The sequence below is a fragment of the Prionailurus viverrinus genome, chromosome C1 (assembly GCF_022837055.1).
Source record: "Prionailurus viverrinus isolate Anna chromosome C1, UM_Priviv_1.0, whole genome shotgun sequence".
Classification (NCBI taxonomy): domain Eukaryota; kingdom Metazoa; phylum Chordata; class Mammalia; order Carnivora; family Felidae; genus Prionailurus; species Prionailurus viverrinus.
The window spans coordinates 200,869,215-200,894,722 of NC_062568.1; the positions used below are offsets into that span (position 1 = coordinate 200,869,215).

A 25,508-nucleotide genomic window follows, 5' to 3' on the forward strand; every position below is an offset into this window, starting at 1 on the left:
GCCAAGGGGTCTTGATTCTTTAGATTAGATAAACAAAATCACCAAGAGCTGAGAGAACAGAGCGAAGAAAACTGACCACGCTGGGTTGGGTGAAGCAGAGAGAGGTTTCGAGACAGGTGAGTTTCGGTGCTGAGTGTTGTCAAGGTGAGACCATTTTGGCAGGGAGCAAGGAGCTGCGGTTGAGGGAAGGAAACGTGGGGAGGGTTTTTGCTCTTATGACCAAATCAAAAGCAGCAGGTTAACACAACAGCCACAACCTCATCCCGGAACAAGCCCGCGCCCCCTTTGTGTCTCTTTTGTCGCTGAGGACACCAAACCATTGTCCCTGTAAGACAGGGTACCTGCCCTCAAGCTTCCGCACGAGACAAAACACAAAAGTTAATGAGACAAAATTAAATTGCAATTCAAAAAATGCAGCTGGAAGAATCTGGAACATGCCACATGTCTGGTACACAGTGCAAGCCACAGGCGTTCAAAGGTGTGGGCCACCTCCCCTCTGAGGTTTATGGAGAGGATCAAGTGGGAAAATGCACAGGAGCCCAGCAGGGTAGGATTGCCGGTTACAGCAGGCGTTTTTGGGGATGGCTTGTTGCTTCTCTGGTCTCAGCGATCTTCTCTGTAAAATGGAGATAATAACTAAGTTTGGCACCTGACATATAGGAAGCACTCAATACGGGGAGCCATTATTAGCATTAAGAAAATGATGACAGATATTTGCAAACTGGTTCAAGAGACTGCAGGAGGCTGGAGAGCTTGTTCTTTAGGGTGGTAGAAAAGACTGAATGAATTGAATTCTCGGGTTGGCTCCGCCCTTCACACTGGTTCCACCCCCTTGCTGCCCCCTAAACAGTTGGATGAAATGCACCCCAGGCGTGGGGCCCCCTGCATCTCTGCGCGCGAGTGTGCAGAGGTGGAAAGGTGGTCTCGTTCAGGGCCGGAAACAGCAGCAGCCCAAGGCTGAGCTTTCGGATGTCATTTTCCGGGAGGGTCTTGGCTCAGTCTCCCCCCCCACCTCCGCCGTCCCCCACTCGGCTGGGCTCCTCAGTGCACCCGGGGACCAGCAGCTCGCCAGTGCCCAGGTCAATCTTGGGACGACGAACTCGCGCCCATAGGCGGGGGCAAGCGGTGCAGAAGCCCGCCCTGGTCCACCGCGTGGGGTACGTGCCAGCGGAAGCGCTGCCTTATCCTGGGAAGGTCGATCTAGGCCGCCCCAAGTTGGCGTGGGGGTGGGGGGCGGATGCACCTTCGTACCCTATGGTTCCCCAGCCCTTCCGGGACACCCCGTGGGAATTTGGGGCCGGGGAAATCCGAGTAGGGAGCCGGAGCGGAGCCTCCTTGTGAGAGGATGTGGGGGCAGGGGCGCTCTAACAGGGAAACGTGCGCTGCGCCGGCCGCCGGCCCCTTTAAGGGGCCGGGCTGGCTCTGCGGCGGTTCCAGCTAACCGCGGGCCTGGTGCAGCTCTGCGGTCCGTGTCCCCAGGCAAAGAATCGGAGCCGGGCCGGGCGGCGGGACTCCGCGCGGGAGAGGGCGTGGTCCAGCCGGGAGCCAGGCGGAGCCAGAGCTGCAGACAGCCGGTCCACCCAGCCCAGAAAGCAGCCTAGAGCGGGGGTGGGCGGAGCCACCGCCTCCTGGGCGGGGCTCGGCGCTGCGGGCCTCGGGGGCGGGGCCTCGGTCTCGGGGAGCGCCGCAGAGGGAGGCGGGGTGGGCGGGGCGAGGACAGGGGCGGGGCCTATGTCTGCAGTGGGCGGGGCCCGCCGCAGAGGGGCAGTGCCGGCCGAGAGTCCTCTGCGCGCCGCTGCCGCGGAGCCTCCACACCGACTCTGACAGCCGCGGAGCTGGGACCCGCGACCCTCGCCACCTCACGCAGCCTTCGCGGCCTCCACCGCGGCCCCGAGTCCAGTCCCTCGCCTCGGCGCCCACATCCGGGGGGCGGTCCGGCCGCCGTCGCTGCGGAGGCCGCATCTGGCGAGCATCTGGAACCGCCCGGCCGGCCGCGCTGGAGCCCGCGCCCGCCCTGGCCCGGCCGCGCCGGGAGCCCTGCCCGGAGCTGGAGCCGCATCTGGAGCCGCGGGCCCGGGGCCCTGAGCCGCGCAGCCGGCGCATGGTGAACTCGCTGCTGTTCGGGGAGATGGCCTTGGCCTTCGGCTGCCCGCCGGGCGGCGGCGGCGGGAGCTGCCCCGGCGGGGGCGGCGGCGGCGGCGGGGCCGGGCCGGGGCCGTCGCCTGTGACGGCGGCGCTGCGGGACGACTTGGGTTCCAACATCCACCTCCTGAAGGGGCTCAACGTGCGCTTCCGCTGCTTCCTGGCCAAGGTGCACGAGCTGGAGCGGCGCAACCGGCTGCTGGAGAAGCAGCTGGAACAGCAGCAGAGCGAGCGCGAGCGGCGGCTGCGCTACAAGACCTTCTCCCGCGAGCAGGCCGTGCAGACCGGGCCCGAGCTTCTGCGGCCGCCCGCAGCCGGCGCCGGGCTCGGCAGCAGCAGCGGCGCGGCGGCCGGCGCCAACGCCAACGCCGTGGCCCTGGGCGGCCTGCCCCCCGGCGGCGGCTCGCACCCGCAGCACTACGGCCGCCTGCCCGGGACCATCTGGAGCTACACGCAGGTGCGGCGCACGGGCGGCGGCGGCGTGGAGACGGTGCAGGGCCCCGGCGTGTCGTGGGTGCACCCCGACGGCGTGGGCGTGCAGATCGACACCATCACGCCGGAGATACGCGCGCTCTACAACGTGCTGGCCAAGGTGAAGCGCGAGCGCGACGAGTACAAGCGGAGGTGAGTGCAGACTGCCCTTCCCCCGCGCAGCTCCCGGGGAGGGGGCGTCCAGGTCCCGAAGGCCGCGGAATGCGTGCGTTGGGGAGGGGCCGGGGGCGGCCAGCTGGTCCTAGCAGGTGGGCTGGGAGCTGTGTTTGCCTGGCGCCCTACACGCGCTTGGAAAACTCAGTTATCTAGTTCCAAGAATGGGGGCTGGCGCTGACTACCATAGGGGACACCTCGGCGCTGTCATTGGTCGAGGCAGGTTGCTTTCTAGGTGACATAATAACCACTGGTGTTTTAGGTGATCTCATTTAATCCTCACGCCAGCACAGAGTGTAAGGCATTCTTATCCCCGATTTGTAAGTGAGGAAGCTGAGGCACAGGGATGCAAGTGACTTGCCTAGGGTGACTTGGCTGATAGTGGTGAAACCAGGATTTGAACAACTAGTGAATTGAAAGACTTTTGGCTAGTTTGTCTGCTGCTCTAGGTATTTTCCAAGGCTGTAGGGGGTGGGCTCCTCTCCCTCCGCGGGTGAAAAGAAAAAAACTCAACCAAACTACTGTTTTGTTCCTTGAATTAAATGAGACCATATGTTTGAAAATGGGTAGATTTGTCCCTACCCACTAGGGCCAGAGTCTGCCATTTTGCTCTGGCTCTGCAAGGTCCAGGTGGCGGGGCCTACATCAGACTGGCCACCAGCTTTTAAAAATGCCTCTCTTCATCCCTCTTCTCCCCACCCCACTACTGTCCTGGCTTACTGAGCCCCAACAGACTCAGCCCTAAAGGCCCACAGGAGGCGAGGACCTTGGGCTGAAAACTAGACATGGAATGGACCCAGACCACCATCTCTGGCTAGTGTTGGGGGGCACACTGCCTGCAGGACCAGCCTGCACATTCCTGCCCAGTCCCGATTCCCCAGCTGGGACACTGACACTGCTTCCTGCTTGCCTGCAGCCTGGCCTACAGGACTGATGGCTCAGCTTTCCAATAAGAGGAGAGGGGTCTGTCTGTAGCTTCTCGGGCCTGGGTGGGGGCAGGGCCCTCTGCTGTCCCCGGCATGGGCAGCTCTCCGCATTGGGAGCCTCTGTTTGGAGCATGTTGCGAGAAGGATCTTTCCTTCTACTCCTTGAGTCCTGGGGCTCGCATGAGCACACAGGTCTGCCCAGGGAGCTAGGTGTGGGTCTCCTTCCTTTTCCTCCACTGGGCTGGATTCAAATGCCGGCTCCATCACCCACCAGGGAGATTGTTGAACCATTTGGAAGCCTGTTTGCTCATTTAGAGAGACTGGCGTAATAAAATCTACCCAGGGTTGCAGAAGGGGAGAAGTAATCCGTTGATGTTAAAGACGAGAGACTGTGTCAGGCCAGCCCAGCGTGGAGCAGAGGCCCAAGTCTCAGGTCTGTCTCAGGCAGGGCCTGAGTCTCAGCGGGAGGTCTTACACCCCGTTGGGGGAACGAGCTCCTCTCCGGGGCTGGTCTTCTCTTGAGGACTTGAGGATGGCCTGGTGGCCCGCCATGGCCATGGGAAGGCTACCTCTGCCTCTGTGGGCAGCTTCGCCGGGGTGGGGTAGGGGAAAAGGCACTTGCTCTCGATGGTGAAACACGGAGGGCTGGGCCCTTCTGTCTGCCACTGTTGATTGTGTCGTCATGCCCCAGGCTTGTGCCGTGTTTGTTTTATTGTGTGTGCTTTTTTGGACCGGGCGACTAAGGGGATGGAAAAACCGTGCCCAATCTCAAAGGGAGATAGGTTGGCGTTGAGCAATGCTCTGTTCAAGTTGCACCCAGGGCGTGGGGTGTGATGTCAGCCTCTGGCGTTGGCCTGGAATGAGATGGCCACTGCTGAGGCAGGTGGAGTGTGGGTGCCTTCCTCCCACCCTCTGGGCTGCACGAGCACCTTCCCTTCCTCCAATTTTTTTTTTTGTGAACCGGGGAGGCGCATCTTTTCTGAAGTTGATTCGGGGCTCAAGTTTTTGGATTTTTCCAAAGCAAGTATACTCCCTTCTGTGGGACTCAGCTTCCCTATCTGTAAAGTGAGGGGTGAGTGGGTTAGAACCATGCTCTCCGAAGCCTCATGCTTCCTTAGAGATGCTGTTGGGGAGGGGGTCCTTGAATATTACATGAGACTTAATATTTTAAATTATATTAAAATGTTAAGTATGGTTATAAACATGTGCTCACTTGAAAAAAAATTTTTTTGACATTTATTTATTTTTGAGGGGGGGAGGAGGGGCAGAGAGAGAGGGAGACACACAATCCGATGCAGGCTCCAGGTTCCGAGCTGCCAGCCCAGAGCCCAACGCGGGGCCTGAAGTCACGAACAGTGAGATCATGACCTGAGCCGAAGTCGGGTGCTTAACCCACTGAGCCACCCAGGCGCCCCAACATGTGCTCACTTTTTAAGTTCACGTTAACTCCTTGAAGTCCACTGACACACTAACGTATTAGTAGTTGGCCTCAAGTTAGAGCCACCCTCCTGCCTTCTCTGTTTGTCTGAAGAGTACTCTGACATTGCAGAGCAAACCGCTAAAAACCATTCCCATTTGTAGCTACTTATCTGTGTGAGTCAGGATTTTCGTGAAACTCTGCAGCCAAAACTGGAAACAGAATTAAATGGAAAGTGGTGCTGTCATCTGTAGTCCCCATTCTAAGTGTTAATGAATCAAAATAGCCTCGTCAACTTCACTGATTGAATTTAGAATGGTTATATTTGAAATGTCTATATTTGAACTTACAATATAAATGTATACAAGTAGCATTCTGTTTCTACCTGTTTCTGTATTTGGGCTTCTCATAAGAATTTTCTCTTGGGAGGAGGGCAGGTATCTGAACCACTTAAAAAAAAAGTTAGGAGTGCCTGGGTGGCTCTTAGGCGTCCGACTCTGCATTGGTCATGGTCATGATCTCATGGTTCTTGAGACTGAGCCCCGTCTCAGTTGAGGCTCTGTGCTGCAGAGGCTGCTTGGGATTCTCTCTCTCTCTCTCTCTCTCTCTCTCTCCCTCTCTCTTTGCCCTTACCTCTGCTCTCTCTCTCTCTCTCTCTCTCTCTCTCAAAATAAATAAACTTAAAAAAAAAGTTAAAAAACCACCGGGCTAGATGATCTCAGAAGGTCTTGACAAAATATAATCTTGCATTGGAACTCCCGGCCCACTTCTGGGCCCCTGTCCATGAGAGAAGGCACAGTCTGAGGGATGGGACCATGGGGTTCGCTTGCACTGTTGGCCACTGAAGCCTTTATATCCTTTCGGGATGTCTAGCACAGAGCCCCAAGCCGTGAGCACTGGAAGGCACCTGTGCCAGGAAAGGAAAGGTTCCCGGGTTTCCTCTGGTTCCCCCCCCACCCCAGAGGAACTCACAGCCTTGGACACCCCCCACTTGCTTCCCCAGAGGGCAGCCTGGGATGTGCAGCTCTGTGTTGTCTAAGCTGGGGGCCTTTGGGTTCCCCGTCCGGGATGTGCAGCCATATCCACCTACCACCACATTATTCCTGCTGTAAAATATCCTTTCACAGATTTACTGCGGTGGAATTTGCGTATCCTAAAATCCTCTCATTTTAAGCGCACAATTCAGTGATTCTTTTTTTTTTTTAAGTAAATCCATAGAGTTGTGCAACCATCACCACCGTCCAGTTTTAGAATACTTGCATCCCCCCCCCCCCCCAAAAGATCCTTCGTGACCATTTGTAGTTAATCGCCATTCCCACCCAGCCCAGGCAACACGGATCTGCTTTCTGTTTCTATAGATTTGCCTCTTCTGGACACTTCATAGAAATGGAATCATACCATAGATTGTCCTTTGTGTCTGGCTTCTTTCACTTAGTGCTTTTGAGGTGGATCCATGTTGTAGCAAATTCCAGGAGTACCTTCCTTTAGATTGGCGAATAACGTTCTACTGTGCGGACAGACCACATTTCGTTTATTTGCTCACCTCTGTAGTCGCTAGACTTTAAACACAAAGAGTCACTGGTGAACCGCCTCCGATCGTCTCATGTGCCATCGGTGGTATAGGAGCCATGCTTTGGAAACACGCAACCCAAACCACAGCCCCTGGCCTGTTCGCTATGGCTTTTGGTTTCCCTTTGGTCCAACCAGCTCTGAGCTCTTCACCATGAAATGTGGTTGCCGAAACTGTAACGCCAACAAGGTTGTCAAGCATTGATTTGGAAACCAAAACAAACATCTCTGCCCTGTCACCACCCAGTGCCACCAAAATATCCTGTTCTGAGTCTGCAAGCTGGGGGCTTTTCCCTGGACATTCCTGCTGAATCTATCTGAACTTTAAACACGTGGGGGTTTTTCTGCATCACGTCCAGGAGACCCAGACTCCAGGTCTGGCTCCGCTACTAGGCGCTGTGTGACCTCAGGCCAATTGCCGCCCTCTCTGAGCCTTAGGCCCTCCACCTTTACAGGAGGGGGTTTCCCTTCTAATTCACTCTACACTTTGGTCTGTGACTCCGAGGGGTCCGGGTCAGGGCCCTTCCTGCCTCATGGGATGGCAGTCTGGGCCTCCCCCTCTCCTGCCCCAGGCCCAGTGTGGTTTGGAACTGTCTGGTTTCCTTCCCTCCCCGCTGCAGGTCGCTAAGTGTCTGTGCCTCTGACTCAAGTCAGCATGAGGGGCTTGGTTTGTTTTAACCTGGTGTTTGGGTGATCGGAGCTTCCCTTGAGAGTCAGGAAGGGACCACAGTGATCATTGGATCCTGATGGTTCCCACATGGGCCCTCTGGATCCCCGGAGCCTTGGGGCAATTCTGGGGACAGTGAGCGGGGGTGCCGAGCACCTGGGGTTTGGCTTTCATCAACCACAGAAGCTCCATTTCCGTGAGCTGTCATATTGATCTTCTGAGGAGGATTCAATTGGAAAACAGGGCTCTACGGCTTAGAAAAAACAAAAAAGAGAAATTGCTGATACAGCTGAGTTACTTTCATTTTTGAGGTGGGGAAACTGAGGCCCAGAGGGAGCTGACCCACAAAGCTGAGTTGGGAAGCCTGCTGTCCAAAGCTTTCCCCACCACGCTGAGGTGATGCCCACGTCATCTGCCCATGGTTGGGTGTTGGGAGAGTTCTCTCCACCTTTCTGTGTCTGCCGTTAGGCATTTTTTAAAAAGCTACTTTCAGGGATGGGAGGGACTTTTGTCACAGCTATTTCTGATCATGAGCCGGAAGGGGCTGGGCTGGGGGCCTGAATGAAGGGCTCCAAGAAGGGCTGGTGGGTGAGCCAGCTGGAGTGTCCCCTGCCTTTTCCCATCACGCCCTGGAAGGCCCTTGAGCAGGTGTTTGCTGGCCCTTGAGTGCCCCAAAGCCAGAAGACTGCCCCGGAAAGCTGGTTGGAAGGTTTCGTTCCCTGCCACTTCTGTTATTTCTGAAGCTGCCACCGATATGGATTCTTTATTTCTGGTTTTTCCGGGAGGCAGCCTGGGATGGTGGAAAGAAGGTTGAAATCCCAGCTCTGCCACTTTCTGTGTGACTGTGGGCAATTGCTTAACCTCTCTGAGCTGCCTGAGCCACCGCTGTCTGTGAAAGAGGGGGAGTAATGTTGCTCCCCTAGGAATCGGGGAGGAATAAATGAGCCCCGGTGACAAGGCACCTGGGGCTCGGTAGGTTCCGGGTTGGTCCCCTCTCTGACCTCCCGCAATGTCTGTTCCCTTCATTTCACAGGGCTTTCCTGGCACAATGCTGGACCTCCCAGCACACCCATTTCAGGACGCGTCGCAGCTCTCTGTCCCGTGGAAGGCGCCAGACATGGTGTTGGGGGAGGAGGGAAAAAGGACTACTTCTTTGTCCAGCATCTAAGGAGGGTGTTCTTCCTACTCTTAGCGGTTGATTTGTGCCTCCGGAAATCTCTGGCCACCCCCCTCCCACCCCCCACCCTTTCTTCTAACCTTCATTGAAAGAAACACACAAACCCCCTCCATCCAGCTTCTGGGTATCCTAGAGTCTCTTGGCTGTGCCGGCATTCTCTTTGGGAACACATTTGGGAGGGATTTTCACAGCCTCAAGCCAGAGGGAGGGGAATGAGGTCCCAGAAAAGAAAGGGAAGCAGGAAGCCTGGAGACAGCTGACGCTGAAGATTCCTTCCCTGAGGAATGTGGGGCGGGGCTTTTGCCTTGGCCACCGGATGCGAGGCCCCTGCCCCCCTCCCCCCGCCCCAGTGCACACACACACACACACACACACACACACACATGGACTCACACGCTCTCAGTCTCTGTAGGCTCTTGGCCCGCATCCGTACACGTGTCGGCATTTGAAGGACACGGAAGGGTAGACCCAGAATCTGAACGTGCTCTTTGCCGCAAGGAGATGTGTTGACTTCTAGGGGCATTGATTTAAACGGTGCCATGTGTCCACAATACCGGAGGCTGTGGACTTTGCAGTTGGAGTCCTGGCTTTTGATCACATCGGGGAAGCGAAGCCCGGCTGGTGTTCTGCTTGCTTCCCATGTCATGGATGGCTGAAGGCCTGGGACAGGGGAGGAGGCGCTGTCATCTCCTCGGCTCAGGACCGGGATGCGTTGGTTTTCCTTGACTTTCTTCTATCCGGCGTTCCTGAGTGCCCACGACCTCTCCCATCACGGCACCCCATACCCTGAATCGCAATTGCCTGGGATGTCTGCTCCCCCACAGACTGGAAGCTTGTGGGGGCCGGTTCCAGGTCTGTGTACTGGCCGAGCCCAACCCGGGCCTGGCCAGAGTCCATGCTGAGCAAGCGTTTTGCGGTGAGGGAGGGCCCTGCGCCTGGCCGCTGTGTGGTGATAGGCCCCCGGTGCGGCCAGGGGACACAAGGCCCAGATGACGCCGGTGGCCGCCACAGACTATATATCTGGGGTCTCGCGGCTCGTGGAGGGAAGGGGCTGGTTTGGAGTCGGGAGACCCGTTCTCCCGGCCCCACGCGTCAGTTGGACCATATTTGAATGGCACCCATCACCCGGTGCTAGACGCTGGGCTCCTGGCTCAGGGGTTGAAAGCTGAGTGACATCGGCCTAGTCACTTTGCCTCTCTGGGTCTTTCTCCTCATCGCTATGCTGAGGTTGTGGGCAGGGTGAATGGGCTCATGCAGCTCCAGCCCTAAGTGAAGTTCTGTAAGAGTTCCACAGCAGGATTTCACGGGGCAGAAATGTGGGTGCCCTGAGAAGTGAGTGGTGCCGGCTTTGTGGGCCGAAGTCAAGAGCCAGGCCGGAGGCTGAGGGGAGGACGGTCAGCGTCTTCGCCAGCCGCCTCTGGGTGTCATGTAACCTCTGGGCATTGCGGGTTGCGCGGGCCAGACGGGAGGCTGGTGAGGATTGGTGAGGCTGCCGCCTGCCCGCCAGAGCTGTGCCCGCCCACCTTCAGGGGGCACGGGGCATTCGGCTTCCTGGGCAGGATGTGGTTTCTCGCCCTAGTTCCTGGTACAACAGAGGATAGTTGTCACCCAGCAGTAAACCTGGTGAAGGCCTCTGGTTCCTTCAAGGGGCTGTGGCCTGGCCGAGTCCCCTGGCGGGTGGCAAGGGGGTGGCCGGAGCCCCGTGGAGTCCAGGTTGTGGTCCCGGCTTGGCTGTGCTGTGATCCGAGCTTCTGGTTGTCCGCCGGGGAAGGGGGACGGTGGGAGGATGGGCTGGTCCAGGGCACTGCCAATCCTGGTCTCTCTAACTTTGTTGGAGTGGTTTCGGATCCGCACACCATTTAATCTTTGGCACCTCAGTTTGTCACTCCATAAAATGGAGTTTTCTCACGAGTCCTGCTTTCCAGGTTGCTGTAAAAATCAACCGAAATATGGAGTGTAGAACGTTCTGAAAGAGGTTTAAAAAATAAGCCATAATGACTTAATAGCCTCCACTGATTGAGCAACTACTATGTGCTAGGCTCTGTAATGAGGTCTTTATTTTTTAAAATTCAAACAAAAATTTCATTTTAGAGAAAGAGCGAGTGGGGGAGAGGGACAGAGGGAGAGAGAGAGGATCCTAAGCAGACTCCATGCTCAGCACAGAGCCCCACGCGGGGCTCAATCCCACGACCCCGGGATCATGACCCGAGCCAAAACCGAGAGTCGGATGCTTAAGCAACAGAGCCACCCAGGTGCCCCTGTGATGGCTTCTTTAAATAAGTGAGAGTTCATTACTAGACAACCCCAAGAGCTGAGAATTAATTATGCCCATTTGGCAGGTGGGAGGTTCTGACAGGTGAAGCAGTCTGCCCCTGATCTTGCGGGAAGTCCGGTCTGCATCTCTAGACCCCGAGTTCAGCGTTCTTCCTCGGGGCGGACGGGCTGGCCAGGTTCCTGCCGCCCTGGGGAAGGCTGGTCCAGGGTGAAGAGGCAGGCTGAAGTGTGGGGTCTCCCCAGCGCCTGTCACAATATTGCCACCACGGGTGGCAGAACAGAAGGCGGCTGCTGTACTGGGAAGTCTTCCCGCTCTCACTTGACGGTAGTTATTTCTCAAGAAGCCAGTGAGTCACCGACAGTGGCAGGCAGATGAGCCTCCTGGGCCACCGTCGAGGGCGGCCTAGCCCCCCTGCTCTTTGGAGGTGATCCTGGTCGGGGACTGGACTCTGGGCAGGGAGCAGTTACTGGTCAGCCACAGAGGCTGGCACAGTGGAGCTGGTGGGCCTGGCAGGGGGAGGAGCGGGGGGGTCCGGGGGCACGGATTATTACCTGTCTGACACTTTCCCCTCCTCTGATTTAAACCTTGTGCCATCTCTGCAGAGGGAAACCCAGGCTCAGGGCACAAGAGTAACTCACTCTAAGCCACACAGCAAAGCCAGGGGCTGGATGTGGGTCTCAGAGAAGAAGCTAACGCTCCTTTGATCGTACCCGGCACCTACACCCTCCCAGGGCAGGGGCCAGGGTTTCTCGTCACTTGGTGACAAGCAGGAGAGAGCAGCCGGCACTCTGGTGACTGCAGGGAGATGGGCCTCCGCCCTGGGCTTGGGTCTCCCTAACTTTTGCTTTCGGTTGGTTCCATAAACTTTGCCTGGGTACAGGGAACTTGTGACAGTCACTCCGTGCCTCGTTTGGGGAAGATGAGCCCGCTGGGTGTGGATGTCTGAGAAGCTGAGGTTTTGTTCTCCTGGCCGTGGCTGGGCACCCACTGTGCGCCAGGCCCCGTGCTGGGCACTGGGGGGAAGCAGACGTAGCCCCTGCCCTCGGGATCTCAGAGTCTGGGGACACAGGCAAATGTGACGATGCCACCTGACACGCACCCGCTCAGACAGTATCTGTGCATAGTAAGGGCACAATAAATATTAATTCATTAATTAAACAAATATTTATCTACCATTTACTCTTCGTCAAACTGCATTCAAAGCGGTTTACAAACCTTTGGTTCACATGACCTCATCCTAACCCTATGCATTAGGTGCTGTCATTAGCCCCGTTTTAGAGGATGGAACTGAGCTGCAGAGATGTTGAGGGACCTGAGCCCAGACACAGCTAGCAGGTGGGAAGCCAGGATGTCAACCCAGGAAGTCAGGCTCCAGATTCCACCTTCTATGCTATCTCCACGAAGGGACGTGTGCCCACTGCAAGTAGCTTCCATGCTCTGAGCCTCAGTTGTCACTCCTGTGAAATGGGGACAGTACCTCTGACCTCCCTGGGCCGTTTGGAAGGTTAAATGAAGTGATGTCTGTGGAAACACTTTATAAACTGTTGAGTGTTCGCCCTGGGGGCGTGGGGGGATGATTAGAAGCCTGGGTCCTGCCTACACACTCTGCCGTTTCCTCCCCAGCTTCCCAGGCAGCCTGGGGCTCCTCGAGGCCCCAGGATGTCCCATCCTTCCCTTGCCTTTGCATTCACGCCCCCACTGGATCCCCGAGACGGGCCCGTGATGTTGATGTTGGACAGAAGCCCGCAAAACGAGATAGCTCGGGGAAGGGCGCTTGTGTGGCACTTGGAGGCCGGGAGGAGAGGAAGTGGGAGAGTTTCTGCTGCTTATCAGCCATGTGAACTTGAGAGAGTCCTTTGCTCCTCTGAGAAGTGGGGACAGTACTGTGCGTGGGTGGCAGGGAAAGCCAGTGGGATGCTGCTGTTCGGACGCTGGCAGCCGCCGTCGTTGTTATTAAATGAGGCTGGGGGTCCTGGGGAAAGGGGCAGGGGTGGGGGTCGGAGGGCAGTTGGACCCCGGGCCTGGGCAGGAGCCCCTCCGCTCGGCTGCCCCGGGCGGGGGCTGTCTCAGAGCTCTCTCTGAGGTGCTTGCTGAGTGCACTCTGGCCGGCCTGCCTGCGTGCTCCGACTTTGGGATGCGCCCGGTTCACACAGCCCCCCGCTCATCTGCTGCGTGATGGAGAGACGCCCCCGCAGTGGAGACACTGCCTTCCGCCCTCTTAATTGGCCATTTTTATTACTTGGGTTATTTAAGACGGTACTTGGCTGGCTGCCGCCTGTTTGCCGTCTTGGGGGAGGGGAAGACTGCTGGTCTAAGTGGACCTTGTGAAATTCCCCGGCAGACAGGCTCCTCTCAGGGCAGGGTCGGTACATCTTCCCAGGGCCTCTCAGCACCTCCTTTTTGCCCCTGTGGTAATGGGCGGTGGGTGGGGAGGCTGACTGCAATAGCTTATTGCAAAGTCAGACCACAGGACCAGAGAGCCTTGGAGCTCTGGGTGGGACCCTGCAGTGCCCGAAACCCAGGGGTTCTGGAAGGCACCCGAGCCAGGTTAGGGTCAGTCAAGGAAGACTTCCCGGAGGAGATGTCGCCTGAGTTGTGTTTCGGAGGTCCAGTAAGAGTGGAAGAGAAGGGAAGGGTGTTTCAGGTAGAGGGAACAGCTTGGTCAAAGGCCTGGTGGTGAGGTTGCCATGCCAACGTGCGGGCCTGGCCTGCCTGCTCACTCTTCTTCCCCTTCTCACCCTCTCTCCCTCCTCCTGGCCTTCTTGGCTCTCTTTCTTCCATTTTGCTGCCTCTCATCCTCCCTCCTGTCCCGCTTTCCCTCGTTCTTGTTTAGGTCTTTAGTCCTTATGGCTGTTTTTTTTCACCTTCCCATCCCCCACCCTGCATCTGAGGCAGGGCAGGGCTGTGAGGGGGGCCCTGTTCCCTGTCCCTCTGCCCACCCAATGCCAGCCCACTGCGGGGGGCTCTTTGTCTGCTGCCGGGGCTTTGTGAGCCTTTGTGTGTGCACGCGTGTGTCTGGGAGCCTTGGTCTACACCCTGTAGACTGGGAGCCCCCGGGGTCAGGACCCTGCCTTTGGCCACCCCAGTCCCTTTGTACCACCCCTTGTACATCATCGTTGGGGGCAGGGGAGGCTCCCTGGCGAGAGTGATAGCTGTTGGGTCTTGGAGGTCAACGCTGGTCATGGGAGACCTCGGCCCCCAGCCCCCATCAGAGATGAGCCTAGGATTAGACATGGGTAGGGGTGCGGGGGCCGGGAGGCTAGGCTGTTCACCTTACCTCCCGGGCCTGACCGCCCTGCCTGTCCCTGCTCCCTCACACCTGTGACTTCCTCTTACCCCTGCTGGGCCCAGAGGGCTTGAGGGGCTGTCCGAGCTCAGTCAGTCCATCCGGATCCTGCTTCCGGGCAGCATCATTCCCCTGTCATTGCGGGTGAGTAGATGTGCTCTGTGTCTTTTGAAAAAAGATCTTCTGAGAGTTCGTCCCTCAGTGATTTATGTTTTCCTCTCCCCCCCCCCTCACATACCCATGACTGTTTCCAGATGAGAAAGCTCAGGCCCAGAGAAGCAGAGCAGCTCCCTTGAGGTCACACAGCAGAGTAGGGTTTCCTTTGAAACCCTGAGCTAAGGGATCCTTCTGGGGTCCGACGGCCATTTAAGGAGGGGTTTTGAAAACTGCCGAGGATGTTGCTCTTAGGGTGAAGAGGCCTCAGAGCCTCAAGTGGAGTCTGCAGAACCCGAACCCCGTCCCCCAGCCAGCATCCAGGTGCCTGTGCCGTGGATGAGCCTCTGCGCCTACAGAAGAGACTCTGAGGTCCTGGTGGGTTTGTCACCTTGTAACAAAAGGCCCTCCCCTGGCCTCAGGCCAGCAGCCTTGGGTTGTTGACCGACTGATTGACCATCCTCGTCTTCTACCGTGTGCTCTGCTGTGTCATTTCTCTGTGCCTCAGTTTCCTCTTGTGTAAATGGGATGATGAGACACCCCCCCCACCCCCGGCATTGTTGTCGATAAGCCTTACCCAGTGAGGACCAGTCCCATCCTCTTTCCTCTGGGGTGGGCCCCAGAGTGCGAAGTTCGGAGAACTTTGCCTTGAAGGCTGGAGTTGTGTGAACCTGAAAGGCGGGTCCCCCGCCCCACAGAGATCCCCGGTCTGGGGCTGTGGCTGACAAATCGTACTTTTGGATTTGTACTATTTTTTTTTTTAAGTTTATTTATTTTGACAGAAAGAGCACGAGCCGGGTAGGGGCAGAGAGAGGGGGAGAGGGAGAATCCCAAGCAGGCTCTGCACCATCAGCAGAGAGCCTGACGCAGGTCTCGAACTCAACAAACCGTGAGATCATGACCTGAGCCGAAATCAAGAGTCAGATGCTGAACCGACTGAGCCACCCAGGCACCTGGGATTTGTACATTTTTTTACTCTGTTATGATTGGCTTTCCACTTGCCTTCGGAGAAAATACTAACATTTAAAACCCCAGGACTTAGCCCAGTGGAGGTTCTAGCTCAGCAGACTACTGGCAAGTTCAGGGGACATCCCCCAACTCATAGGTTGTTCCTCTCCGTGCCCTAACGTGTAATAAATACACGGGCTTTCACTTAGGTGGGGGTCTGACCCTGAGCAAGGCCACCCGGAGCCTCCACTCTCTCATCTATAAAATGGGGATGCCATCCTGAGCTCACGGCGTCGTAAGGAGGGTCCGGTGGAGTAGTGCATGCCAGGTGCTCAGCGCGGTGCTGACCCCTCAGCTGTTACCGCTCTGTCCCATCTGTCCGAGCGTCCCCAGCCCCCAGGCCCCATACAGTAAGAAGTGCCTACTCCCTCCCTCTTCCGGCTACAGGCTGGCCTTTTGTGTTCAGGGCACTTCCTTTCCCCAGCAGAGCCGCCTGCCTGACCAGCAAGGAGGAGGTCACATCCCCAGCAGATTGTCAGCGCAGGGTCAGTGGTAGGGCAAGACCTAGCATTCAAGGCTGTGGCTTCCAGTGGCCTTGCTGCATGGGGGAGTGTGTCCCTGTTCCTGCTGCCTGGGGGGTGGGGCCCTCTAAGTCCCAGACTCCTTGTATGGATGTGGAGGCAGCCTCAGGAGGTCCCATCCCTAGCCTGAGGTCTCACTGCTCAGGAAGCAGGGGCAGAGCTGGGATCTGAACCTGGGTCTGGCGGACCCTCCCAGAGGACTGTTGGCCACACACACAGGGTCCGTGTTCCAGGCTGAGCAGTGGGCCGCATGTTCCTGGCCCTGACCCTTGGGGGGAGGGGAAGGGGGCAGCTCTTCCTCCTTCTGGGCCTCTCTAACGCCATGGGAGGATGGCTTCTGGGTTCTGGTCCAGCCCCCAGTTTGCCTCTATGAGGCCTTGTGGGTGAAGTGTGCGTTCCCAGACCTTGGGCAGAGAGGTGACGTCGAAGGCCGCGTTCTCATTGTTTTTCCAGGGTTGACGTCAGGGCAACTGGTTTAGAATTTCGTCTCTGGGACAAAGGCTGCTCTGTGCCTTCTGCCTGCTTTAAGCCCAGGCACATCACCCCCCACCCCCCAAGGTGGGAAAGGAGATGGAACGATTTCAGGGCCCAGGCAGAGAAGCCCTGGGAGGCTTGGCTTGCCTTCAGCTCCTCCAAGAAGGAAGCCAGGGTCTCATTATCCCATAATACTCAGCTCGCCGTTTCCCAAGAGCATCTCTCGTATCCGATGCAGTTCTAAACTTCATGGACATGTTCTCTTGAAATCACTGCACTCTTGAAGGGTGGCTGCCGTCATGCCCATTGTACAGATGAGCAAAGAGAGTCTTGGCAGGTGAAGTGACCTGCTCCTTGGAATAGCTAGAAAGTGGCAGAGCTGGCGTGTGAACTGGGGTCTCCGCAGCTTAAAAGATTACCCTCCACTGGGTTCCACTGCTGTTGAGTCTCATTTCAAACCCAGCTTCGAGAGCACACTTCCGAAAGCCAAGATACCCGGGGGGAAGGCTGGAACAGATAAATCTCATGGCTTTGGGGATCCAGAGCGTCTGTCCTCAAGATTCAGAGCTGGGCCACCATGCTGGGAGTGTGTGCTGCATATTTAAGTATGCATGGGTAGGTATGTGCACACATATGTATAAGATAGAGAAGACGATTGGGTGCTGGAGGGTCTATAGTTGTGGGAATGTGATTCCAAGGAGGCCTTGTGGGCAAGTGTAAGGAGTCATCCCCGCGGATGTCTAGGACCTTCTGTTCCTCTTTTTCAGGAATGATCCCACTTGATCATCCATCCATCCATCCGCCCATCCATCTATCCATCCACCCACCATTTCCATCTATCCATCCATCCATCCATCCTTCCGTCCTTCATCCATCCATCCATACATCCATCCATCCATCCACCCATCTATCCATCCACCCACCATTTCCATCCATCCACCCATCCATCCATCCATCCATCCTCATCCATTCATCCATCCATCCATCCATCCATCCATCCATCCATCCATCTACCCATCTATCTATCCATCCACCCACCATTTCCATCCATCCATCCATCCATCCATCCACCCATCTATCCATCCACCCACCATTTCCATCTATCCATCCATCCATCCATCCATCCTTCCATCCTTCATCCATTCATCCATCCATCCATCCATCCATCCATCCACCCATCCACCCATCTATCCATCCACCCACCATTTCCATCCATCCACCCATCCATCCATCCATCCATCCATCCATCCATCCACCCACCCATCTATCCATCCACCCACCATTTCCATCCATCCATCCATCCATCCATCCATCCATCCATCCATCTGTTTTCAGGGCCCCTATACTCAGGCCCTGAGCCTGGGCCCTGGTGATGATGCTGCATGGATCACACAGGCAGACTCTTGTTCCTAGTTGAGCTTGCCAAATGACTCTTAAATCAGAGCTGCAAGAGTCCTGACAGATGTTTAGCTTCTCCCTCAACACACATCAGAGAGGGGCAGTGACTTGCCCCAGGTGGCACAGCAACTCGGTGGCAGAGCTAGGTCTCACAGCCAGGTGTGTGGACCCCGGCCCCACCATCTCGCCTCTCGGCCACACTAAGACTCCACTTCTGGCTGGCAGCCCTCTCACCCAGCCCTTGCCTCTTTGCCTATTTTGATGTGTTCTTGGGCTTTTCTGGAGCCCTCTGCAGCCTCTGTCCTGAGAGACACCCGGAGATGCCTGCTGGACTAGTGTGCAGGTCCTAAGCTGGAGCTGAGCCTGGCCATGCTCGGCCCTGAGATGATGCCCTGTCTGGAACACCAGGTTGGCCGGGCACCCGTGTGCAGAGACCCTGAGGTCCTGCTTTACTTCTTGTGGACACCAGCTTGCTGTCCCCAGGGGTCTCCAGAGGTTATCTGTTCCTCCTTCCACCTTGAGGTTAGGACCTTTGCAAATCCTGCTTAGAGACCTTATTGCCTGGGAAGGTCATTCCAGAGCCTTCCCCTGGAAGTGCTTTCTAGCTCTTTTCATCGGAAAATGCTTCCTGGCCTCTAGCCACAATCCCATAGGCTGCATCATCTTGTGTAGCCTTCCATGGAGTAGGGGAATGGGTGGGCAACAACCGCCTGGGGAAGACGGCTCCACTCCCCTCTGAGCCCCTAAGCTCGCCCTCTTCCCTTCTAAAGTTCCCCTTGACTCCTGCGTGCTTGTTAGGGCATGCTGTTTGTGTGGAAAGGATCTGGCCAGTCCCTTTGGGTCCCCACCAGTTCCTGGGAGGGAGGCACATGCCTTCTCCTGGAGTCATGGAACCCTCTGAGCTGGAAGTAGACTTGGAACCCGGGGTCACCCTGGCCCCATCCTTTCTGATGGGGAAACTGAGGCCCACAGAGGTTGAGCAACATGACTATGGCCATTCAGCCAGCCTGGTGGAGTTGGGTCTCCTTGTTCACAGGGCCGTGCTGATTCTGAGGTTTGGGCCGGGAAGTGGGTTTTCCAGCCCGATAAAGGTAGCTGGTGGCCTTCTAGCCCCACATGGGTGTCCTGAAAGCAAAGCAGCCGGCTCCACGGGGCTCCCCAGCCAGGAATCAGTCCCTCCCCTGCTTGTCCTCTGGGATGGCACATTCCTGGCGATCCAGGCCTGCCCTCGGAGCCCAGCGGCCTCACCTCCTCCACTCCTACCTGCCCCAAGGCTCCCTCTCACCCTGCTGCCTCCCGGACTCCCTTTTGGCTCTGGGGGAGGCCACTTACCTCCAAGGGCAGGAAGCATGAATATACAGAAGTTGCCAAGGGGACGCCAACTCCTGTGGCTGGGGCAGGAAGGGGTTAAGCAGTTCTGCCTGCTGGGGCTGGACACCCAGCTGGTGTCCTGGCCCCCGAGGCCAACCAGGCCATCTGGCTTGACAGAAGCCACACCACCGTGTTCCATCTGTCCCAAAGCAAAGTCACCAGGAGGAGGCCGCCTGCTGCCTTTGTGGGCTTGCAGGGGTGGGCGTGCACTCGGCTGTCTGTCCCCAGGAAGCCGGGCCTGTTGGGAAAGGGCCTACCACTGGGCAGGCTGCCCTGGGGTTTCCCAGAGGCAAGAGGAGGGAGATCCTGAGCTCCCGGGGGTGGTCAGAGCTTCCTCTTGCAGATGGGTCCAGAGAGGTGCTAGGACAGGCCCAGGGTCATGCAGTGACTCAGTGCAGGCAGCCGGGACTTGTACCCAGGCCTTCTCGTGGCTGTGCCTCAGGGCGGCCGCTCACAAGCAGATTTATCCAGTGAATACCAGTTGAGGGCCTACTATGTGCCGGGCACTTGGGAGACTCTGGATCCCAGGGTGGGGAAGGGGGAGCCCAGAGGACAAACCCCCTGCAGGGAAGAATGGCATGACCCAGCCAAGCCCAGGACCCTGGACCTGAAGCCACCCCCAGCCAACTGGAAGCGGGTCCCCCTCGCTAAGATGACGCTTAGTGTTCCTAATCTTGTACAATCCCCACAACCCAGGAGGTAGGAACTGTTGCTGTCCCATTTCACGGATGAGGAAACTGAGGCTCAGAAAGAGGTGAAGTCACTTTTACTAGGTCTCCAGCTTGGGAAGTGGCTGAGTCTGTCTGTCTGATGACAAAGTACTTTGAGGTAAGGGACGAGGGGAGCTGTGTGAGTGGCTTCATCCCTTCCCCCTGGCTGCTCCTGCTTGTCTGTCTGTCTTGGACCATCTCCTTTTCTGGCTTCTTGCTCAGTCAGGGCTGGGGGTTGTGTGGCAGGGGGGCCACGTCTCAGGGAGAAGAGAGGCCCCAGCGGGGCTTGAGCCTGAGAAGAGACGCCATGCTGGTTCCGTGGCAGGATCCGGGCAGTGCTTGGGGGCCCCCTTGGGACAATCTCTGGGTTATAAAAGACTCCCTGCCCATTGGAGGGTGCTGGAGGCTGGGCCGGGCCTACAGGAACCTCACTTCAGGGGCCACACAGCCAGGGCCACGCTGGGCTCAGTGTGGCAGGTCAGCGGGGGAGCCTTAGCGCTTTGCTCTTGGGGTTTGGAGGCATTGCGACTCAGGGTCCATTCTGAGCCCTGGAGGCTGACGTACACGCTTCCTGATCCCTCTTCCTCCTCTTATGAGGCCAGCTGGCACAGAGAAAGGAGCCAAGGCTTTGGGATGTGAGAGACTGTGTTCTAATCCAGCATCGGTCACACCATCAGGGGAGCAGAGGCAGGTGAGCCGGGTTCATGAACTTGGGCTCTGAGGCCAGACGGCCTGGATTCAAGTCCCGGCTCTGCCACTTTCGAACTCTGTGACCTTGCGCAAGTTGCCACCCTTCCCTGGGCCTCAGTTTTCTCATCTGTAAAACGGGCGTCATGATGGCATCTACCTCCTAAGCCAGTTGTGAGGACTGAAGGAGTTAACAGTGCTCATCACAGATAGCACTTCATGGCGTTGGCTGTTGTGATTTTGTGACGCTGGATAAGTCGCCTCCTCTCTGTGAGCCTCAGCTTCCCTGTCAGCAGAATGGGGATGAGGACTCTCGAGGCTCCAGTCAGGTCTCTGCTGGAAGCCTTCCTGTCGCAGCAGGTTCTCTGTCCTCTGAGAGTGGTGCCCCAGCACCAAGGATGGGTGGGTGGGATACTGTGTGTGTGTGTGTGTGTGTGTGTGTGTGTTTTGGGTGTCCCGGTGCCTTCCTCTCTGGCTGGGCCCGCATGATGGCAGGAGGCTGGTATTAAGCAGTGAGTCTGTCCCCTTGAGCTGTGTTGAGTCACTAATCCCCCTCTTGGCACAGACAGTCGCCGACTAATCACCTGTCCGGCCATGCTTGGAGCCTTCCCGGCCAGTTGTGGGGATTAGGATGCTGCACACGCGGGCAGTGCCTGCCCCGGCCCATTCTCAGTTACACAAGCCCCGCGTGTAATTAGCTTCCTGGGTCCTTGTCACCCTTCCCTCCTTCCTCCCCGGTGATTTGCTCAGGAATGTCCTCCTCCCCTTACCGTGGTGCGGTGGGAAGCACATGGGCTCTGAGTTCCAGTCCCTGCTCTGCTGCTGCCTGGCTGTGTGACCTTGGGCATGTCACATCACCTCTCTGAGCTTCAGCCTTCCCACTGACAAATGGCCTGGGCTCCTGTGCATCCCCTTCAGACATCCTGGGATCCTGTGTTCTGAGATTTTCTTTTTTCCACACACGGAGCCTGCTGTGTTGGCCTGCCCTCATATAACCCAGGTGGGGGTCATTCGCCCCCATTTCACAGATGAGGAGACCAAGGCCTAGGGAGGGGACTTGCTCAAGGCTGCAGGGCCTTGGTTTAAATCCCGGGTGGGCTGTGTGCCCCCTCCTTCCCGGCGGGCTCCCCTTGGCTTTGATCCCTTATTTGCGCAGGCTGCAGATGTTAAGGGAAATTTGGAATCCGAGGCAGGGAGCCCACGCCTGCTTGGGTGCATAAGTGCTCCCAGTGAATGATGTGGCTTTGATGGGGAGGTTACACTGAGCTGCGGACCCACAGTGCCTTGCATTTACCTGCCGGGCGGCACAGTCACTTGGAATAAACAACGGGAGACCCAAAGTGCACATTAGGTTTCCAAAATAGCCTTGGGAGTTACTGTTTTCCCTCAAAGCTGTAAACATATCTCTGGGTGGGGCCTCCCCAGCCTCCTGGGCACAGACCCCACCCCACACCCCCACCCTGCTGGGCCTCCTGCTCTTTGGCCTGGGTGCCCAGGACCCCTGCTGGCTTCTGGAGTTGAGTGACAGCGAGAGCCCCGGGGTCTGAGAGCTGCTAAGAGCGCGTGATGTTGGGGATGGGATGTGGGGAGCGTCTCTGGGGGCTTGGCCAGGCCTGAGCAGAGAGACAAAGCCCTGGGGATGGAGGGCTGTGAACTCACCTTCCCGTCATCAGTCCCATGGGAGGCGGGCCTGGGTGACCAGGTGAGAGAAGAGGATGACTGGAGGAGAGTAACAGAGCTGGCAGGGAGTGTGGAGGTTGGGGAAACCGAGGCTGATGGGGAGGGGCCGGCCGGGAGGTCATGCCCAAGGCCGCACAGTGGATCAGGGCTGCACTGCCTCCGGCTTGGATGTCCTAGGAAAGGCCCTGAAGGTGACGCTCGAGGCACCTGTTCTCCAGGAAACATGTATCTGGTGCCTGCTGTGTTCCAGGCTCCGTGCTGGGCTCCGGAGTTGCAGCCGGGAGCCAGGGGTGGTGGGCCTGGCCTTGCAAGAGTTGAGTTCAGTAGGGAGACCGGCCGGGGAACAGATAACCTCAGTAGTAAGTGAGTGGAGCCTTTGGAGTACAGAAGTAGGGCGCTAGACCTTGACAGGGAAGGCTTCCTGGGGGAGGAGGAGGAGGCAGATAAATTAGGTCCTGAAGTTGGTATAAGATGAGGAGGAGAGAGAGGTATGACCCTGGCGGGGGGGGGGGGGGGGGCGCGTGTAGAACAGAGCCTTCTAGACAGAGTGTGCAGCACACGCATTGGAGGTGTGAGGCAGCTCGGCACACCTGGGGTGGGGGCGCCACGGGGGATGCTGTTTTATCTTGCCCCAGGCTAGCGCGAGCCGCCTGCTCCAGGGTTCATCAACCTCCACGCTTTTGGAAGAGAGGTGTCGGGCCCACTGCTCAGATGAGCCCGATCTCCCAACACTTTGCTCCTTGGGGAGGGCGGGGTGCCACCCCAGTGAGGGTGAGGAAGGGCGGTATTCATGGCAGGGTCTTCTTCCACCAGCCTTTTGATCGGTGGGAAAATGGAGGCACAAAACAGTGTTGCTGCGCGAACTAGGGCGAGGACCCCGGAACCCTGCTCTTCCTGGGCTCCCTGAGCGGCCGTCCAGGCTCCAGCAGCTGCTGAACCCCGCAGGAGTACGGCCTTGTCACATACAGCACTTCAGAGGGGCACTAAAGCCTCTTCTGCACCCTTGACCCGGCCACTCGCTCCGCTGGGACAACTGGACAGATATGCAAATGTGTGTGTGTACCACGATGTTCTTTGCAGTGTTGTTTAGATTGGTAGGACTTGGGAATGACAGTGCGGGACCTGTGAGATCAGTGGTGCCACGGCCACCTGCCGTGTGACCCGCCCAGAAGGATGCTTGCTATACATTAAGCGGAAAAAGCAGGCTTGAATGCCGCAGACAGTCTCATCCCATTTTCGCTTTTATTTTTTTTTTATTTTTATTTTTTTAAATTTGTTTAATGTTTTATTTATTTTTGAGACAGAGAGAGACAGAGCGTGAGCAGGGGAGGGGCAGAGAGAGAGGGAAACACAGAATCTGAAGCAGGCTCCGGGCTCCGAGCTGTCAGCACAGAGCCCAATGCGGGGCTCGAACTCACAGACTATGAGATCGTGACCCGAGCTGAGGTCAGATGCTTAACCGACTGAGCCACCCAGGCGCCCCGCCATTTTCACTTTTAAAAGATACGCTCTCATAAAGAAGCACTGAGAAGGATGTGTAGCCAGCGTGAAGGTGATTCTCTCGGGGTCGGGGGATTGAGTGGGGTTTTAATGGTTTTGTTTCACTTGCCTGATTTCTTGTGTAATCCTTGTGAAATACGCATGCAGCGTCAAACAAAGGGAAAGTGAACAGGTATTTTTGTCTCTTAAAAGTCTGAGTGGTTTTGATTTTTTGGCTAACTGACACATCACATCATTCAAAATTTAAAAAGATGCAAGCGAGGAAACTCTCACACAGGCTACAACATGGGGGAGCCTCCAGGACATTATGTTTAATAATTAGTGAAATAAGCCAGTCACAAAAGGGTAAATACTGTAGGGTTCCACTTATGTGAGATCCCTAGACTAGTCCATTTCATAGAGACAGAAAGTAGCAAGGTGGGCACCAGGGGCTGGGGGAGGAGGGCATGGGGAGTTAGTATTTGATGGGTGCGGAGTTTCTGTTTTGCATGGTGAAGGGTTCCAGAGATGGGCAGTGGTGATGGGTGCACGACAGTGTGAACGTACTCAGTGCCACTGAGAGGTACACTTAAAGATGGTTATGGCGGAAGGGGGCGCTTGGGTGGCTCAGTCAGTTGAGCATCCGAGTCTTGGTTTCGGCTCAGGTCATGATCTCACGGTTCGTGAGTTTAAGCCTTGCATCGGGTTCTGCGCTGAAAGCATGGAGACTGCTTGGGATTCTCTCTCTCTCTCTCTCTCTCTCTCTCTCTCTCTCTCTCTCCCCCCCCCCTCCCCGCCTCTCTCTCTTGCTCTCTCTCAAAGAATAAGTAAACATTAAAAAAGTTAAAAAATGGTTATGATGGTAAATTTTATATTTGTATCTTATTATTGACTTAAAAAAAAAAAAGAAACAGCAGGAAACAGAGTGACAAGCCTCCCTCCCACCCCTGTCCCCCAGCCACGTGGTTCTCTCTCTGGAAGCAACTGCTGTTTTCAGGGTGGTGATGGATTCTCGGTTTCCTCCCCGCTGCCCCTGGGTGCAGACGGGTAGGGACAGCTCCCGTCCATTCGTGGACAGAGCAAAGATGCCTCGCGGCCCTGAGAGCCCAGGATCCGCAGCCCCTTCCGTCCCCGCTTCCAGACCTTCCTGCCTTATGGGTTGAGGGATTGAGGACTTGAGGGCCAAGAAGCCAGAGGTGCCGCTTGGAGAGAGCTCCGGGACTGGTCTCCCTCTCTCAATGGGAGGGGGACATTCTTCATCCGCTTCTTTGCCACTGCCTGCCACGTGGCTCCCAAGTGCGCACTTGGGAAATGTTTGTTGAAACTGTCGCGGGGGAGAGAAGACGGAATCCAAGCTGACAGCCCGACTGAGCTGGGCTGCAGTGGATGCCGGGAGGCTGCTGAGCTCGGTGACCCAGAGACACTCGACTCTCATTCCCTGGGGTGTCCTCGTGCCCAGTCTTGTGCCGGGTGCTGGGATGTGGTGCTGGATTTTGGACACGAGGGAGATGAGAGTTCCTCCCGTGTCTTTGTTCGATGGCTCCGTGCGTTACCAGGCCCGGATAGCAGGGCTTTGGGTTGGCAGCCAGGTGCGTCCTGTCTGGTGTGGTGTCCGGGCCCCTGGCCAGTTCACTTAGCGGACTGTCACCCCAAGCTGAGCCACCCGTTCTCCGTGGCGGGACCGGCTAATCAGAGCTTCCGTCAGTTGAGTGTTTACTAGGCGCTGGGCTGCACACTAAGTGCTTAACACACACGGACGCGATACACTTGAGTATAAGCTAATGCTTCCATTGGCGCCCGCCTTAAAGGTGGGGAATCTGGGGCGCAGGTTAAGTGCTTTGCCCAGAGGCAAAACCCTGCCCTTCCCAACATCCCGGCCCGGGGAAGGAAAGTGTGAGGCCTCTGCCGTCAGTGCCTGGGGGC

At 56.9% G+C, this 25,508-nt stretch overlaps 1 protein-coding gene across 1 annotated transcript in view; it reads left to right on the top strand.

The window, feature by feature from the left end:
* Positions 1-1,783: 1,783 nt before the first annotated feature.
* The window catches only part of IFFO2 (intermediate filament family orphan 2), a 49,405-nt gene continuing 25,680 nt past the window's right edge, over positions 1,784-25,508 (top strand). The window contains exon 1 of the mRNA XM_047871201.1: positions 1,784-2,766. Coding sequence (XP_047727157.1) covers positions 2,102-2,766 — 665 coding nt within the window. The 5' untranslated portion in view covers positions 1,784-2,101. The remainder of the gene's footprint in view (positions 2,767-25,508) is intronic.